Below are 16,836 nucleotides of genomic sequence, written 5' to 3' on the forward strand. Positions count from 1 at the left end.
CAATCAGGTGTTTTCATTGAGAATTTAGATTTCGCTTTTGCGGGAGACTAAATTGCTAAATGTATTTTTTTTCTTAGAGAAAAAACTTGTGTGTAGTATCGTGGACGAACTGAGCCAGTTTTATTTTTGCCACGTATAACACATTATACGTTTTGTGACACATATCCTAAGACTCAGATCTTTTCGCTGAGAATTTCGATTTGACATTCGCGGGAGGTCACGGTAGATAATTATTTTTAATTTGAGATGAAACCGATGGATGAGCAGAAAACAGTTTCACTCTTTCCCAATACAACACTTAATTTATTGCGTGCCACCTATCCTATCAATCAGGTGTTTTCGTTGAATCTTTTCAGTTTGGCATACGTACGTGAGAAGCGTAAAGATCAATATTTATTTGAGAGGTAACCTGTGTGTCGTACTGTGAACGCTCTCCACAAATAATAGCTTCACGAAAGAACTTCACCTGGGACGAATGCGGGAAGAGCAGGCAAACATGTCGACACAAGTGACGGACGTTTCAAATGTTAGCGAAGTAGAAGTTGAGGCAGAAATACAAATGTTGAGCGTTGGAGAACGACGAGAAACGTTACGTAGTTTCGTCCCTGGTATTGCTTCAAGTCGAGCTGCGGGTGCAGACTTCATCATGATGAGAAGCACAGGTAACCTGTTATAGTTTTTTAACACCCGAGGATCTGCTTTGTTTCATTTTTATTGTCACGACTAATTCTACACTTTCATGTCGTGTAACTTGAAAAGTATAACATCTCAGTAACACCATCCTTAAAAAAAGGTGGATTTAACATTTTGCCATACCGGGACACTGAGCCACCCAAGAGAATATTAGACTGATCTCAAATAGTTTTAATTTGATAATACAGGTTACTTTCTTAACCTTCCATTGCAGAAGTGGCAATTTCGGAAAACTCAAATTGAACCACTCCTTTCTTAATCGAGATATCAACTAGAGGAAATTAAAAAGAATATTTCATGCTGTGCATTATGTCAAGGATTAAAATTTTAAAAAATAATTTCCGATACTAAAATCGAGGTAGTTGTTAGTAGTATCATTGATGTATATGTCAAACATTGTCATTTTAGAGAGATAAAAACACCACAATGTATTTTGCTTTTAAATGTCGACATCAAATTATATTTAAAGAGGTCAGTTTCATTTCCATGTTTGGCACGATAAGAGATTTCGTTGTCACTCGAAAGGATAAATGTTTAAACTGAATGTGCCTCCAGTCTTTTAAGATAAATATCAAAAGGGAAATACTTCCTTAGAAAAAAATACTACCATGTTGTGCGAGTTGTATTTAACATTAAACATCTATGTGTTGTAATTCAATATCGTTCTGGGCAATTTTTTAATTCAAAAATCTTTTCTTGGCGTAAAAAGACTATCGTGATCGTAATATTCGTTTCAGGCGATTATAGGGCACAAGTTCATGTTGATAAATAATACATTAGAATCATCGAATGGTGCAACTTCCTTCAATAAACAAATTGAACCTGTTGATCAAGAATTAATGCAGTCTCTTAAATGTTCTCAATAATAACTCAAGGCGAGGAGAAGACATTATTAAGGTGTCAGTGTGTTTTGCGGCCTGAAAAAATTAAGGAAGTGTATTTAAAATTAAAAGAAGAAAATAACTTAACATTTATGCGAGAAAGCAGATCAATAAACACTTTAAGTCATGTTTGTTTTGCTCGATTCTGTTTTTTTTTTTTTTATCAATTAAACCCCACCCCTCAGTATACAGGGCAACGTTGGTCAGTTTTAGGAAGTTAGGTCATCAAGAAATGGGCCACAGACCAGTGCGACATACGATTAATGTTTATTTATTCAAAATTGGTATTGACCATGGAAAAAGACTTGAATTTTGTTGGGGTCTTTTTGTCAGTTGCAGATAATCTTGAATCACCATTTATGCCAATCCACAAAACTGTCGTCTTTTTTATTCTGAGTATGTCCTCATTGGGAAAAACCGCTGGGCAACTTCCTTGTCGTACGACCAGGTCAGTACCAGACTATGCCCTAAAAGGTCACGTGATTTCATCACCGGAAGGAAAGCGGCTCGAGAGCTGTGTAGCTGTTTGTGACAGCATTAACAATTGTTTCAGTATTAACTATTACATCTCATCGAAGAAATGTGAGTTGAACAATAAAACGGCAAAGTGGTACGCCAACGATCTGAGAGTAACACCTGGAGCAGTCTACCTAGATATCTTGTCACGTGACTATACTCCTTGCGTCGATCGGAATCCGCCATGTTCTGCAGGAAAATGTGTCCCCATCCCTGGATCCTTAGCGACACGGTGTTTATGTGACGGAAATGCCGCTGCCTGTCATAATAAACGTAAGTCTTCGCCTAAAATGGAAGAAAATTGAGACGCAACCTTACATTAGACCTGATATTTAATGTGGATGATGTTGTTTATGAGTAAAATCCTAGAATTATTTGAAATTTTTGGTGTAAAATTTGGTCTTGAAAGAAAGTACTGGAACTCGTTTTATGTGATTGACATAACTTCTCAGAAATCTTCTCTAGAGATGGAAAAGAAATTTTATCCCCTCCTTGCAATCTCAATCATCTTTTTTTAATGTTTTCGAGCAGCCTGTATTTCCAAGCCATTAGGAATGGAAGATGGTTCAATAGCGGACAACCAACTCACAGCATCATCAACACACCCCACAGTTCAGCTGGGCTGGGGTCGACTGCACGACACGCGAGGAAGCTGGTCTGCAAACACAGATTCTGGTACCCAGTGGTTCCAAGTGAGCTTTTTACCAAACGTGAAACGCATAACAGACATCGCAACTCAAGGAAATGGAAAGAGCTGGTGGTGGGTTAAAACATATTACGTCATGTACAGGAAGGGGGGAGAGCCCCTTAGAAATTATGAGGAAAATAATCAACGCGTGGTGAGTAATGTTTTGAATTATTAACAACAAGCTATATTCCAGGTCCCCTCGTGTCACCGCATTACCGAACCCGTTATTTTCACGCACTTAATTTCAGGTTTTTCAAGGAAATACTGACAAGGATGGTATAGTGAAGAAAAAGATAAACAATCCCTTCGAGGCGGATTCTGTCCGGCTAACATCTCTGGGCTTTTCTGGAAAGGTTGCTCTGCGAATTGAACTGTATGGTTGTGATGTAATTTAGAATTACGTTTAACTCAAACAACTGAGCGAATGCAATGAAGAAAAATGTTTAAATAAATTTTAAGTGGCAACGCACGATCCAAAAGACTTGTATATCGACCATGGTGTCAAAGACATATAACAATTCATTGTTTCAGAGCTAATATATCTAACAGTTCCAGAACTTTAGTGTTTTTGCGATTCCCAGATGGCTTCCACATCTTTAGAGGAGTGTTTTGTAAGTCTGGTCAGTGCAGTGGTAATCACCTTTTAAGATTGGACATATAATAATAGACATGTTTATACTAAACTTAAATGCGTAGTATTCGAAGGAACACTTAGGAAAGTTTTAAGCATGTGCAAAAAAAAAATTAGATTAAACTTGAAATTATATTCCTTTGGGACACCGCATCTCGTCAAATTGTCTTCAACTTCAACGCACTATTTAAGGTAAGGGGCTTTAAACTTCTAAAAAGGAATTATTTCTTCATAAATAAGCTATGTCTAATAGCTCTAACTGAAAAAAGTTCGTCTTGGACAAAACTTTCCATTTTTCTTTACAACCAGTTATGTCCTCATTGCACTCTTCTCACCAAAAGTCTTCCTTTGCACGAGATTGTTTTCCTAAAACTTAAATTAGATCTTCGTGGCGGCAGTTGTATCATCTTTACGATTTCTATTATCAGTTTGGCAGATGCCTTGTTCCTGTTCCATAAAATTTTAATTGCAGTCAATTTAGAAACAGTCAGATCTGTATCTGGGCGGGCCCATTTCAATACACTAGGTCTAACTGTTTTCTTTGGCCTTAACCCTTGAAACCGGCAAATTGACGGATGTGCATGAAAATTGTGAGAGCTCGCAAATAATTTTTAGGTTATCGATATAGTTCATTCTAGCCTTGCAGCGTTTTACAGTGGTTGGATAAATTAAAAAAAAAAAGACTGAACATACGCACAAAAAAACATTGACTAACAGTGTTACTGACACGAAAATGAGAGGGTGGCTAATGATGTATCGCAAGAGATTTATTTCGCGATTTTCTTCACTGAAGCCGGAACTGTGTTACTTCGAGTGAAGCTGCTTGAGGTAAGATGAATGTCATGCACTCTTAAGTCATGTTATATAGGCGCACGCGGCTAAGTGTAACTGTAATGGAAAAAAGCTGGTTGTAATAATACTTCTTTCAAAGAAAGTGAAACGGTAACATAAAATGAGCTATTTATTTGGAGAGAAATCTTTCACTCTCAATGGACTGGGTTAGTAAGGACATGAATATTTTACACGTTATCCTGATAATGCGAAAGCCAGAAAGATTGTAGTGTCCATATGGTGTGAGTATGTCGTTGCAGGGAAGCAGGATCTAAAGTGCGCAGTCGCAGTCATAACGACGTGTATCTATTTACTACACTTAAATCAATTGACGCACCAGTTACAAAATATTGCGATTTAATTATGCCTTTCAAAGAAAGCGCAGACATCGTTGTAAGAGTGTTTAGCAAGCCTCATAAATGTCCCGGCCAAATCATCACCTAAGTCATATTATTATTATTGTTTTTAAATATGATTGTGATCCACATTTAACTGGACCCAAAGCTTTTTAAGAATGGCGATCGAAACTTCTTTATCAATGCTTTTTGCAATGTTTCTCCAAACATAAGACTACATGTTAAATTTGTCACCATTTTCGAAAACAAAGTATAAGTAATTTAAGGACGAAAATATTTTTGAATCTGACGCTACTTCTTTGGTGTTAAGAGACAGCAAAACAAATTTTCTTCATGATAATGAATCTATAGTCAAGAAATAATTAAGCAAATTCACTGTAACCGGTTTGCTCTGAGGAGGTACGAATCGTCAGTCCGTAGGACTCCAGACTTTTAGTGAAATCATTCTACTTTCGAGGCAAACAATAAAAACAAGTATACTCGGGAAAAATTTTAACTGTATGAATGAAACGTTCGCTGGAATATAAGGGCAATTTTTTTGGAAGTAAGCTAGTAAAGCATTCACTTCTAATCAGTCCTTCAAACATTTTCTTGTTTCAGTTCAACATAATAATAATTTTGACCCTCATCTAGAAATGTGTCAAAAAAAACTAATTTCAATCGTAAACAACTCTTGTTTAATTATTTTGCACCAAAGTCGATCATCACAACTGTAGGCAACAGTTTATTTTCAAACTATTAATAGATCTTGAATTATAGTTTGAGATTCTATCCACAAATGACTTAATCTTGCTCATTGGATGCAGACTTTTAATTTTGCCACATTTTTTTCTTTTTTTGCCGGAAGCAATTTAAATATGGAGACCGAGGGATAGCTATGTTTAATTTAAGCTTCATTTTATTAATTTGATTGTTTCAATATTTTTTCCGCGAACTTCTCGTCAATTTGCAAAACAGCATGCAGAGGTACCGGGAATTTAACATTTTGAACTTTTCACCATAAATGTCAGTTTTAATTGTTATTTTCTTATACAATACGAAACTCTCCCGTTGCCTCAATCAAAACCCGTCAATCTTTCATAGTTTGAAGAAGTAACATTTAATAAAACCGCTCCACTTCTGTACACAAACGTATTGACAAGATACGAATTACGAACACTCACGCGGATAAATTTCTCTTGTTGTTGATAAGTAACAAGACTTCAACTCGCACAGCATCAAAACCACAAATGTCCTAAACATTATAAAATGAAGTTCACGAGAGGCTGAATATTGTCAGCTGAATTTTCACATTGCCGAGAAAAAACACGCATACCAAGTCTTCGAAAACGGTGAGAGAGAACAAATATTGATTATTTTTCTGTTACATGACTCTGTTACTAACCCAGAACAAAGCCTGTTTGTAGCAAATTCTCGAATTTTTTTTTATTTGAAGTCGCCAGCTGAAACGGATAATTGCACGATTTCGATTGTAATTACTGACATGCAATGTTCACAGCACCAAGGTTGAATTCATCAAAAGTGTTACAATCAGAAAAATTCAAATTAGTTTTTCGGAAAAGCTTCTCATGCCTGGAAATATCGTTAATGACAGAGGTTCGACATGTGTGCTGAATGGCTTTCATCTGTGGAACTCATGGAGCACAATTTATTCTTTTATAGATGTTATTGTTTGTACCTATGACACATTTCGTCCAAAATTTATTAAAATAATAACGAATGGAATAATTGAAAACAGTCCGGGCTTCAAAAAATCGTGTACCACTGGCAAATCTTTGTATGTTGTTCTCATGAGTACCGCAGAGTTGGATACAAAAAACATTTATGAAGACTAAAAATTTTCAACTTAAAACAGATTAAGATAGCAGAAACTGGTTCTCGAGGTATGATTTCAGTTTTTTTCATTTCTTTGCGCGCATTATCTACTTTGAAGAGCTTTTTATTCCAAAGGCCAACCTGTATGTCACCAGAATGGAAACATCTATGCTAACTGATCGAAATTTGTCCAAGGCATACCTGGATTTCCTTCAAAATTCTCTGGAAGCATCAGCACGTAAAAAAGACTGCTACAGACTGTTACTATGTTCGATGAAAGTCAAAAATTTTTAACTAATTCCTGTCTTCAAATGTCGTCCATAGCTCGCTGCATTAAGGGTAGCTCTTCAAAGCGGTGTCAATGCAATGCTTGCGTCTCCTTCCCGGGTTTTCTGAGCATAAACTTTTAGGATCTTGTGAGTGACTTGCTAACAGCTGTGCTCAGTCTGCTAGAATATGAGTACCTACGCTTAGCCACTTAACAACTTTTATCCAATGTATCAATAATGCTCCTATTCATGTACGGGAATATTTTGCATCTATTCAGAAGCCATTACCTTTGAACAAAAGAATCGTCTAAACACGTTGGTAAAATTTTCCAATCTCCACGACCCGATATGTACATATTTGATCGACCAGTAAATAAAGTGTTAGATTTTTATCTAAAACTCCATTGATCTTCACTAAAAGCACTAAATTTATACATCGTATAAATATACAAAAAATATCGGTGATGATGATAATAAACAATGAATGATGTCATTTATCAATTAATGTCTCAAATAATTATATTCCCTTTAACCAATATAATCTATTACAGAAGATGTCAGCGTTAGTCACTCTCCTGGTCCTCCTTACCATCCATTCCGCTGAGACATGTGACACTTTCAAACCAATCAAAAACTACGTGCTGACTGGTCACGTGATTAAAACCATCCGAGACGCCAACTTCGAGAAATGTACATATCGCTGTGAGCTTGAAACCAAATGTTTCAGTATTAATCTTTACACAAAGACCAGCAAATGTGAATTGAACTATGGCAGTAAGGAAATGTTTCCAAGTGATTTCAAGGAGGAACTGGATGCTCTTTATATTCATAACATCAGAAAGGACACCGGTGATCCGTGTAATGCGCTGTACTGCTTGCACGGCGGCTCTTGCCATCCGTTTCCACAGCCAAACTGCATGTGCCCCGTGGGATTCGTGGGATCGATCTGCCAAAACATTAGTAAGGACTGAATTATTCATTGATTTATAATTTTTAATAACACTTCTATATTAAATTTTAAGCATCGGCAAAACTTGTCAGCTCGCTAATACATTTTCCTGTAGCTTTATCCCTAGAGGCCATTGGAATCCAAGACAATAATATTATCTTTGACGGTAAACTTACGTCCAGTACAGCCGCTGTTGGCCATGAAGCATGGCGGGGCAGGCTACATGGTAAGGGCAGCTGGAAACCAGTTTTAAGTGACTCGGACCCACGCTTCGAAATCGGCACTTTCAATCCAGCTGTGAAGATAAGTTACATTGCAACTCAAGGAGCTCCTGATCAAGACTGCTGGCCGACTTCTTTCACGTTGCGATACGAAACCGCTGGCCAATCAAAAGAATACCCCCAGGTAAGTAAGACAATTTCGAATTAGGAATTTATCGCATGCAGTTATCCAAAAAAGAAAAATTATATTAATTTCTTTTTCAATTGTATAGCAAATCAAAGGTTTTAATATTTCCCTTCCATCTTGGTTGAAAATATCCTAGAACATTGATCTACCTCGATGTAAGCGGTTACAGTGATTGCTGGTGCTATTACGGTAAGCATCCACCAAATTAAGCAATTTTGACGAAAACATCCCAAGTCGCCAATTGAAATAGAAACTTAACCTGGGTTTGAGCGAGTCTGCAAAAAAACCTGCCTTCCGTACTCAAAAGTTGGTTAGATTGTATCATTTTCACAAAACCGAGAAACGCATGCGCAGTGTTATTAAGTGAGAGCGTGAAAACCTGATATTTCTTGAGTTTCAGAAGCAAATTTAAGTCGCACAGACAAAAGTTTTGGGTTCCAAATCGATCTCATATTTATTTTCATTGAAAACCTTTCTACTTTCAGATCTTTGCAGGCAACATTGACAGAAATACAGTGATATATAACCCCTTGAAACCGGCTCTTGGCAACGTGTCGAAATTAGTTATCAGACCAGTTTCCACGAATGGCTGCATAGGTCTTAGATTAGAGCTTTATAAATGATGCTGTGTTGGAGACGTATGATAAAAGAAACAAAGCCATCTAAACAGGAATTGAAAAACGGATGTCTGTCATCTGGAAATGGCGAGTTCAAAACCAAATCTAAAACTTCTGGATCTTTCCTCATTAGGTTATGAAATGCTTGTAAGAGGTCAAGATTTGCGCTGAAATTTTATCTGTCCTTACGGCAAATACATGACACAAAGTTTATAGAAACTTCATCCAAACTATTAACCAGACATTTTTCGTAATTTAAGCTTCAATGAAACATTATATTTAATGGTACTTGATAAAACTGTTTCTGTCGAGCTGCTTTTCTAAAAGTGGTGACTTCACTGAGTTTACTCGGTATCATTTCGAGTAATCGGTAATTTATCTATATAACTTATTAAAGCTGTCAAGAAATTCAAATCATAATGGTATTATTCCACCTCTGGTGCGAATGAAGCTGTTCACTTATCTATCAAGTACTGGAATAAACCAAATTTTATCCACGTCACAGCCCTTTTCACTAACGTGCCTCTAGAAAAAAATTTGAAGATTTTAGCAAAGAAAGCATTAATGGAAACTGGTTTAAAAACGAACACAACCTTAACATCTACAAGGGCGACCCTAATCAAGCTGTTTACAATCGCAACTAAAGATCAACTCTTCCAGTTTAACGGTGATTTGTACAAGCAAGTAGACGGCGTTGCCATGGGCTCACCACTAGGACCACTAACGGCTCACACCTTTACGTGCTCCATTGAGGAGAAACTTGCACGTGAAAACAAGCTTCCTGATTTCTATGAAAGATACGTCGACGACACCTTCGCTCTGGTACCCGACCTTGCCGCTACTACTGATTTCCTTTCAGTTCTGAATGATGCTCACCCAGCAATCCAATTTACAATGGAAACAGCAGTCAACAGCAGCTTACCTTTCGTAGGCTTGGTAATCAACAAGATCGATCACCGTCTCAACACCTGTGTCTACAGAAAAAAAAAGACCAACAAAGGGCTTCTACTCCATTATCAGAGCCATATTGACAATAGATATAAACGATCGCTGAGAAGGACTATACTTGATCGCGCCAACCGCTTGCCATCCTCACCGCATCCGTTTTCTGGAAATAATGTCAGGATCTGAAAACAATGTTTCTGAAACTGAAATATCCTGAGAAACGTATTGATTCTATTTTCAAGAGATTCTACGCTTCCCAAGACCAGACCCAAAACCGAATTGAGCTCGTCGACAGCCCCGTACGAATCATCTTACCTTTCAAAGTTGATTGGCTGGCTGACTGACTGGCTGATTGGCTGACTGGCTGGCTGGCTGACAGATCATTTTTTAGCCTTTTTTCATTAGAACTTGAAGTTTTAGTTAGAAGTATTTGCATTATATGTAAGAACCTGACTATTCAATTTTCCTCTGGCTTTGGCGTTAGAGGCCATAGGAATTCAAGACGATATAATATTATCTTCGACGATGAAGCATGGCAGGGCAGGGTGCATGGTCAAGGGAGCTGGACCCCACTGACTCGAATCCTTTTCACATGGTTATCTGTAATTTAGTTGTTAATATAAGTTACATTGAAACTCAAGGATCTCCTGATCAAGACTGCTGGCCAACTTCCTTCGCGTTGTACTATATGTAACCGCTAGGGAGCCAAAATATTACCCCCAAGTAAGTGAGACGATTAAGACCTAGGAAATTATAGCAGTTATCCAGATAGGTAAAAAAACTTTCATTTTTGTCGAAATAATCTCAAACATCGATTTGCCTTGATCTTAAAGTGGTCAAAGCGGGCGCTGTAGCTATTACAGTTAGCGTCCATGAAATTTAGCAATTCTGGCGCAAACATCCCAAGTGGCCAATTGAAATAAGTATAGGATAAAGCTGAGGTTGAGTGAAAGTGCATTACTGGTGAACCTGCCCTTCGTGCTCAGTGGTTGGTCAAGTTGTAGAATTAACTACCTTTATGATAATCGAGAGACAGTGGTAAACTTGCGGTATTGTCATCAGTTAAGGGGTGTAATAAGCTGGGATTTTTAAGGTTTCAGAAGCAACCTTAAAAGTCAAAGACAAAAGGAAATCAGGAAATCTATTGTCTGGTATAGAATCTAAAAGTTGAACAAAGTAGCTGTGTCTATAAATCTTTGCAGACAAAGTGTCGCGTCACTAGTAAGCCATTCATTAAAGAGAGCGCTGAAAACTTATTTATCTGTTTAATTGTTATCAAAAATTTTAACAATGATGTAGATTTCATGTGCAAGTCATGAAGCTTCGGGGCTGAACTCTTTGTTGTAGTTAAGGCCTCATGGTAAAGGCTTTTAAAATTATTTGCTCTGATTTCATAAAACTATAAAATTATTGGTTTCGCAATAAAAATTCTCAGTCACTCACTTTATCTATGAATCTGTAGAGGTTCAAGTATTTATTATAGCAGTCAATTAGATAGCAAAAAAAAAGGTTTGGAATTTATCAATGCCTTCCACTTCGACTGGCTGGACATGGATTACGAAGGCTTTGGGACCACGGAAGAGCCAATCCTGACGGCACAAAGAAAAGATTTAAATTTGAAAATAATCTGGTGTGATTTGATCTTCCCTCATTGCCTCAGACTTTCTATTGTTTCTCTATCAAGATAAATCAACTTCATGTCTTTACTTATGATTCAATTCTATTACGTCTGCTGGTCTGAGATCACTTCGATGGTTAAATGTCAAACAAAGACTTATGGTTAATGATGCAGTTATGATGCATAAATGTCTTCAAGGACTGTCACCTAGCTACTTGTCGGACAAATTTTCAACTCGAGTTACTGTTCACAACAGGCAGTCAAGATATAGAAACAGCCTCAATGTTCCACAATGTAGAATCACTGCTGGCCAACGCGCCTTTTATTACCGTGGCGTGAAAATATGGAATAACTTAAGCAAAGACCTGAATGCTAAAGCTTTTAAGAGACATTTAATCAAAGAACTGACTTGTGACATGAACTAGGTTAGATGATAATCATTGTATATAGTTATCGTTTAGTTATCCTTGTAAATAGTTTTTAAATATTTTTTTTATCAATTAGAGATGTAATTAATTTATTCATTTAGTTATTCTTGTAGATAGTTTTTACATAGTTTCTTATCAATTAGTGATGTTATTAATTCATTCATTTATCTATTTAATTTTCTTTTTAATATTGATGCTGAAAAGCTCTTTTTAGGGATGCTCAATAAAGTGTATGTATGTATGTAAGTTTATTTAACATTCGGAACTTTCCATAGGAATAAGCCTTGTCTGCTGACGCATTTCGCCATTCCAATTTTACATTTTAATTATTTGTTCCAGTGTCTTTTAAGATTAGAGGGACGCACAATGACCAAACAGAAATCCGCAGGATATTTTAGTTTTTTTTCACATATTTCATAAGTTACACACGGGGAGCGCTAAATTCCATCTGATACTCAGTTTATCATTTCCATTCTGATATTTCGGTGGTTATGGAGTTCTACGTTCTAAACAATCTTGGCTGTAGGATAGCGACAATAATCTGAAAAATAGAACTAATCTCTACTGAGTGTCCTAAAACCAAAACTAAAGCATTAACGGTGTTCCATCTGAGAAAAGACAAAGATCAGATGGGGCCTATAGGTGAAGATAAGTAACAAACAGCCTGTGACGTGGGAAATCGCAAGAGCTGAATCATTCGTAATTGGTTTTAATTTAAATTTTCTTTTTTAACTGGTTAACCACGTCAGAGCGACACAACACATCTCTAATGACACTCAGTTTAATGAAAACTGCACCCTCTCTAAGCGCCGGTAGAGTGGCAAATAACCTGCCATTACTAACTTTCAATGCACTCGGCTAAACTGGCCTTTAATGAGAACCTTCTTTTTCGAAATGTTTATGATCAGTATCCGTACACCTCCAGCCTCAATGCCATATACCAGTGCCAAGTTCGTGGATGAATTCGGATCCACTTGACATTTTGGAGAGCTGGTGAGAACTTGTGTATAAAAATTGAAGTGTTGTTCTTGTTGGCTTGGTATACCTGTGAACATACAATTCATTGACAGTATCACTATTTAAACAAAATTAAAACTTAACTGCAGCGCAACGAATCATTGGCTGAGCTCCGCAAATTAAAGGAGGCCTGAAACATGGCCTGAAAGATTTTGATATCAGATACCTTATCATAGGAAATTTTTGCGACACGTTGATTTCGCAAATTTGACGTCTCCAAAAAAATCGTGAATCACACACACGCATGGAGAAGGTTCGAGAAAGGAGAAGGGACTGGAACTTTAATATTATCATCATTCTAAAATGTTTGTGTTTCATTGTTACCGACAAAAAAAATCTTTTCAGGCCTACCCTGGCCCGTGCAATCGATGTTTGTATATTTTACCTTATTAGGGTCATTTAGAGAAGCATCAGCAAAGTACTGGTAGGTGAAGCTTTGAACCCAAAATTTATCGTCCGGGCTACCTTGTGTTGCTATGGCAATTACAGTTTTTTTGCTCGCGAACATTACTGTAATGTGTTCACCATCTGAGTTTCGTGCAGGTCTCCAGCAAGATTTTCCATTTAAGCGTCCTTTCCATGCTTCATAACCGCTTAAGGACGTAGAGCCAGTTATATTCTCATTAGGTATGTCTCCTTTTTCCATTCCTAGCGCTTGTAGGTCTGTTGAAAAAGAAGACACTTGCTTTCGTCAACGTTGATTTCTAATCATCACACGTCATGGAAAGTAATAACCTATGCTAATCAAACTATTGAAGAAAACACTGAGGAATATGGATCAAAGTTTTGGGCTTCAGTCCTTGCAAGTGTTAAGAAGATGTAGGTATCTAATTTTTTCTAAGAAAATAACGTGTCTCATCGGTCAAAACATAACAGTAGACCTTTTTCTAAGTCAGCTGTGACGCGTAAGAGATATAAAGCAGACGCATAAAAACGCACGCAAATAACGCGTTGTGTCCGTCTATTGCTGACCAACCACGATCGAGAATTTTGTACAATCTTCCTGGTTTTTATGCTATTTCATTCTCTACTGTTGGTGCTAGCTTTCCAATTTCTTACTTTGACAGCGACGCCCAGTGTAACCATCAAGACAATTGCAATTCAAGGTCGGACCCATGACACATGTGCCTCCATTTTCACAGGGCATACTCTCACAAGTATCATGATCATGGTGATACTGGCGGATCACCATGTCCAAATAAACTGCTCCCTTCTGTTTCATAACATCTTTAGGGAAAGAATCCTTGGTTGCTCTGTTGAGTTGACAGGTTCCTCGCGATGGCATGAAGTTGATACTGAAACACTTCGGCTCAATTTCACAAGAAAATGTGCAGCTCTCAAAAGTCTTGTGGTTTAGAGTCCGTATCACGTGACCAGTGAGAACGTGATTGGTATCTGGGAAACTGGAGCGGCAGACGTTAGAGCCAGCGGTGATCTTTGAAAATAGGAGGGTATGGAGTAAAACGAACTCCAAATATGGAGACATCTCTTACATGACCTGTAAAATAAATAAGGTATAAATTCATTTGCGTTTCCAATTTCGGACCGAGGCTAGGGTGTGGTAAATTTGGTTAATTTAAGCAGTAACAAAGGGTACGTCATGAGTACCATGGTTTGATGCAGATAGAAGCACCTATCTTGAAAACCAAGCCGATTCGCATACTATATGTCATTTTCAGCCTTAGCCCCATGGAGGATCTCTTGTATACTCCATTTAAGCAGACTGATTACATAACTTCCTTTTAAAAGGGGCCTTCGCTGTATAAGGTTTCATTAACTTGCAGCATACCAAGTGCAAAATTTGTGGGGGAGATTTTTCAGCCCCCTAGAGTATATTTCATCTTTTTATATTTTTCCTTGAATAAATGACAACGTTTTTAAACACGAGATTTGTTGCAAATGTTATTACTTAAATAAAACTGCTTAAGATATGAAAAAAAACTTCCATCCAATCAACGATACCCCCTCGCGCCGACAGTTAACTTAAATTACTCTAAAATGAAACCGTAAACAAACTTTTACAGCGCTATTTTTCTAACTGAAACAAATCTGATTTGACTGGCTTCTCAGTGACAGCGTGGAACCGGGAAAGTATTTGATCAGTCTGGTAAAATGGTGCGCCTCGTGTCGGAAAAGTGACGTCAGCCGTGTAACCTCGCAACGCAAAACCAAGGGTGGTCTTTAGGATTGTGGTTTTGTAAAAGATATAGGCTAAGATCGACGCGATACGAAGCGTGTGACGACTAGAATAAAGATAGGAAAAGAAAACTACGCGAGTGACTAGTGTTGCTATACTGGGATTTCCAACACTCGCACTAAATTACAATTTTCCTAACAGACCTAACATAGTGTCTTTTTCGATTCTTTTGTACTATGACGAGTTTATCAAAGGTAAGACTCATTTAAACTAATCAACCATCCTGATCATTTCTATTTAACATAAAACGAAAACAGAATCGAGGTTTTACTCGATCAGTCGTTCACCACAAATATCTTCAGCTAATTAGAAATGTGCCTCATTCAGGCTTGACATCCAGAGGTTTGAAGTACAAATATGCCGGGATCGTTTTCATTCTTGATATGGAAGTTAGAGTCAAAATAATCCTTTCTTTAAGTGCTGGCGGCCAATTCGTTATTCTTGTCATTAACTACAATCCCCGATAAAATAAAAAAACATGTTCGAAAAGCGGGTTTATACGAAAAAGAAAATGACAATTTAAAACCTAAAACATAAAAAAGAGAAACACTGGACACTTTACCTGTTCCGGTCCTTTCAAGTTCTTTGCGACATCAAAATCCTTGCCACTATTTTTTTCTGCTTTTTTTAATAAAAAAAATATCCTGAATTTTTCATAATTTGCCAAATTTGACAGAATGAATTCATACTTCAATGCAGAGATTGACTTTTTCAATAGCTGCTAACGTGAAAAGAAAACAAGCTGAATAACTCTCGTTATTAAGTTTTCACCGCGCTTGCGTTGGCAAATGTTACAATTTACTCATGGCGCTCTTTATTTAGCTACTGACAATATCGAGTCGTTCTTCGTAATTCAAATCAGACTGTTCATGCCTGTGTCCATTTCAAAGTTCACATTGGTTGATGGAAAAATTATTGATACACATTTGAGCCTGTCAGTATCATTCAATATTACTTTCGTTACGATTCGATAAATTCTCCAGTAGCTTTTTAAATAATGTAAATTTGGAAAAGCATGGGTTATTGAGAGGAGGTTTCTCAGTTGCCATCTGCATTCGTGGCAAAGATGTACATTGAGGAAGTTCCTTAAATATTGAACTAACTGCACTGCTGTTTGTTTAGATAATTGTGATGAAAGAATCAAAGGGTATACTGCTACTGAAACAATGTTTGTATGACAACGAATTAAGGACTTAATGTTTCTACACTTTGCAGTAATTCTACACTTTGTATCGGATCTCACCAATAAACGAGCATAAAAACTATTTTAAAATGCGGGATTTTTAAAAAGCTGCGGGATTTTTAAAAAGCGACTTGTCTCACCCCCAACCAAGTCCAATGATACAAATCAAGAGAATATCAGCCGTTGTTATTCCTTTGTACAAATCATATATCAAATTGCTACTTCCAGTTATCGCAAAATGTACCGTGGACCAATGGAATAACGCGCGTGATTAGTGCCAGTGTAGGCATAAATGGGCTAAGGTTAACCCATCATGTCTCTTAAACAAGAGCGGTGACCTATCTTTCTTATTGTATTTTTCGAAACAGACATTGGTAGGGAACATATCCATAGCATACTACGGGTTGAGGTTATTTTGAGAGAATACAAGCCCTATGCGTTACAATCCTTGCCAAGCAAATACATTAAATGGAAACCTCACAAAACCATATATATTCATAAACAGTATTAAATTCTTTTTCATATAAGGTGCAGATATTATAGGATATATGAGATCACATGACATCACGGCGTGTATAGTTTGAATAATTATGGAAATTTTCTAAAGACAATGAAAAATTCCTTTCAAATCCGTAATGTTGCAACAATTGATTATTCGCAAGTTATAACTCAAAAGATAACATGCAGCAAAAGTGTCCTCCAACTCAGCAGTTTGCAAATTAGTGCCTAAATAAGCTACCTTTTTACATGTGAAAAAATAAAAATATATAAATCTGACAAGAGAAACAATTTTT

The 16,836-nt window shown here is 37.1% G+C and overlaps 3 protein-coding genes and 1 pseudogene across 7 annotated transcripts; 3 read left to right on the forward strand and 1 right to left on the reverse strand.

The window, feature by feature from the left end:
* The first annotated feature begins 357 nt into the window (after window positions 1-357).
* Window positions 358-3,548, forward strand: LOC113676302 (EGF-like repeat and discoidin I-like domain-containing protein 3). Of its 2 annotated transcripts, none has more exons than XM_027192951.2 (4): window positions 358-662; window positions 1,914-2,363; window positions 2,622-2,929; window positions 3,027-3,548. In XM_027192951.2, the coding sequence occupies exons 1-4, from the start codon at window positions 476-478 to the stop codon at window positions 3,171-3,173; spliced, it is 1,092 nt and encodes a 363-aa protein (XP_027048752.2). In that variant the 5' UTR covers window positions 358-475; the 3' UTR covers window positions 3,174-3,548. The 2 variants fall into 2 exon arrangements, with proteins under 2 accessions (XP_027048752.2, XP_089065871.1); XM_089209745.1 differs by having other exon boundaries at window positions 359-662; window positions 1,908-2,363.
* A 2,228-nt stretch (window positions 3,549-5,776) lies between these two features.
* Window positions 5,777-9,151, forward strand: LOC113676324 (lactadherin). 3 transcript variants are annotated; one of them, XM_089209747.1, is made up of 4 exons: window positions 5,777-5,927; window positions 7,232-7,640; window positions 7,745-8,034; window positions 8,523-9,151. In XM_089209747.1, exons 2-4 carry the CDS (start codon window positions 7,235-7,237, stop codon window positions 8,658-8,660), a joined length of 834 nt encoding a protein of 277 aa, XP_089065873.1. In that variant the 5' UTR covers window positions 5,777-5,927; window positions 7,232-7,234; the 3' UTR covers window positions 8,661-9,151. The 3 variants fall into 3 exon arrangements, with proteins under 3 accessions (XP_089065873.1, XP_089065874.1, XP_027048773.2); XM_089209748.1 differs by lacking the exon at window positions 5,777-5,927 and adding an exon at window positions 6,318-6,479; XM_027192972.2 differs by lacking the exon at window positions 5,777-5,927 and adding an exon at window positions 6,364-6,479 and having other exon boundaries at window positions 7,235-7,640.
* LOC149044592 (uncharacterized) lies at window positions 9,137-10,074 on the forward strand (annotated as a pseudogene). The gene has a single exon (XR_016187754.1). The product of XR_016187754.1 is annotated as an uncharacterized LOC149044592 (transcript).
* Window positions 10,075-10,838: 764 nt separating this feature from the next.
* LOC149044593 (neuropilin-1-like) lies at window positions 10,839-15,499 on the reverse strand. Its single transcript, XM_089209746.1, has 4 exons — window positions 15,422-15,499; window positions 13,722-14,160; window positions 13,048-13,325; window positions 10,839-12,690 (listed from the first exon to the last, which is right to left on the reverse strand). The coding sequence occupies exons 2-4, from the start codon at window positions 14,146-14,148 to the stop codon at window positions 12,550-12,552; spliced, it is 846 nt and encodes a 281-aa protein (XP_089065872.1). The 5' UTR covers window positions 14,149-14,160; window positions 15,422-15,499; the 3' UTR covers window positions 10,839-12,549.
* Window positions 15,500-16,836: the final 1,337 nt, after the last annotated feature.

Source organism: Pocillopora damicornis, chromosome 6 (genome assembly GCF_964200805.1).
Source record: "Pocillopora damicornis chromosome 6, jaPocDami1.2, whole genome shotgun sequence".
In the NCBI taxonomy this organism is placed as follows: domain Eukaryota; kingdom Metazoa; phylum Cnidaria; class Anthozoa; order Scleractinia; family Pocilloporidae; genus Pocillopora; species Pocillopora damicornis.

Coding starts and splice junctions, on each gene's coding strand:
- LOC113676302 (XM_089209745.1), top strand. CDS start 476: ATGCGGGAAGAGCAGGCAAACATGTCGACACAAGTGACGGACGTTTCA. Junction 2,364..2,621: donor CGCTGCCTGTCATAATAAAC/GTAAGTCTTCGC, acceptor GTTTTCGAGCAG/CCTGTATTTCCAAGCCATTA. Junction 2,930..3,026: donor AGGAAAATAATCAACGCGTG/GTGAGTAATGTT, acceptor ACTTAATTTCAG/GTTTTTCAAGGAAATACTGA.
- LOC113676324 (XM_089209747.1), top strand. CDS start 7,235: ATGTCAGCGTTAGTCACTCTCCTGGTCCTCCTTACCATCCATTCCGCT. Junction 7,641..7,744: donor ATCGATCTGCCAAAACATTA/GTAAGGACTGAA, acceptor ATTTTCCTGTAG/CTTTATCCCTAGAGGCCATT. Junction 8,035..8,522: donor AATCAAAAGAATACCCCCAG/GTAAGTAAGACA, acceptor TTCTACTTTCAG/ATCTTTGCAGGCAACATTGA.
- LOC149044593 (XM_089209746.1), bottom strand. CDS start 14,148: ATGTCTCCATATTTGGAGTTCGTTTTACTCCATACCCTCCTATTTTCA. Junction 13,326..13,721: donor CACTGGGCGTCGCTGTCAAA/GTAAGAAATTGG, acceptor CTTTTTCAACAG/ACCTACAAGCGCTAGGAATG. Junction 12,691..13,047: donor CTCTAAATGACCCTAATAAG/GTAAAATATACA, acceptor GTATGTTCACAG/GTATACCAAGCCAACAAGAA.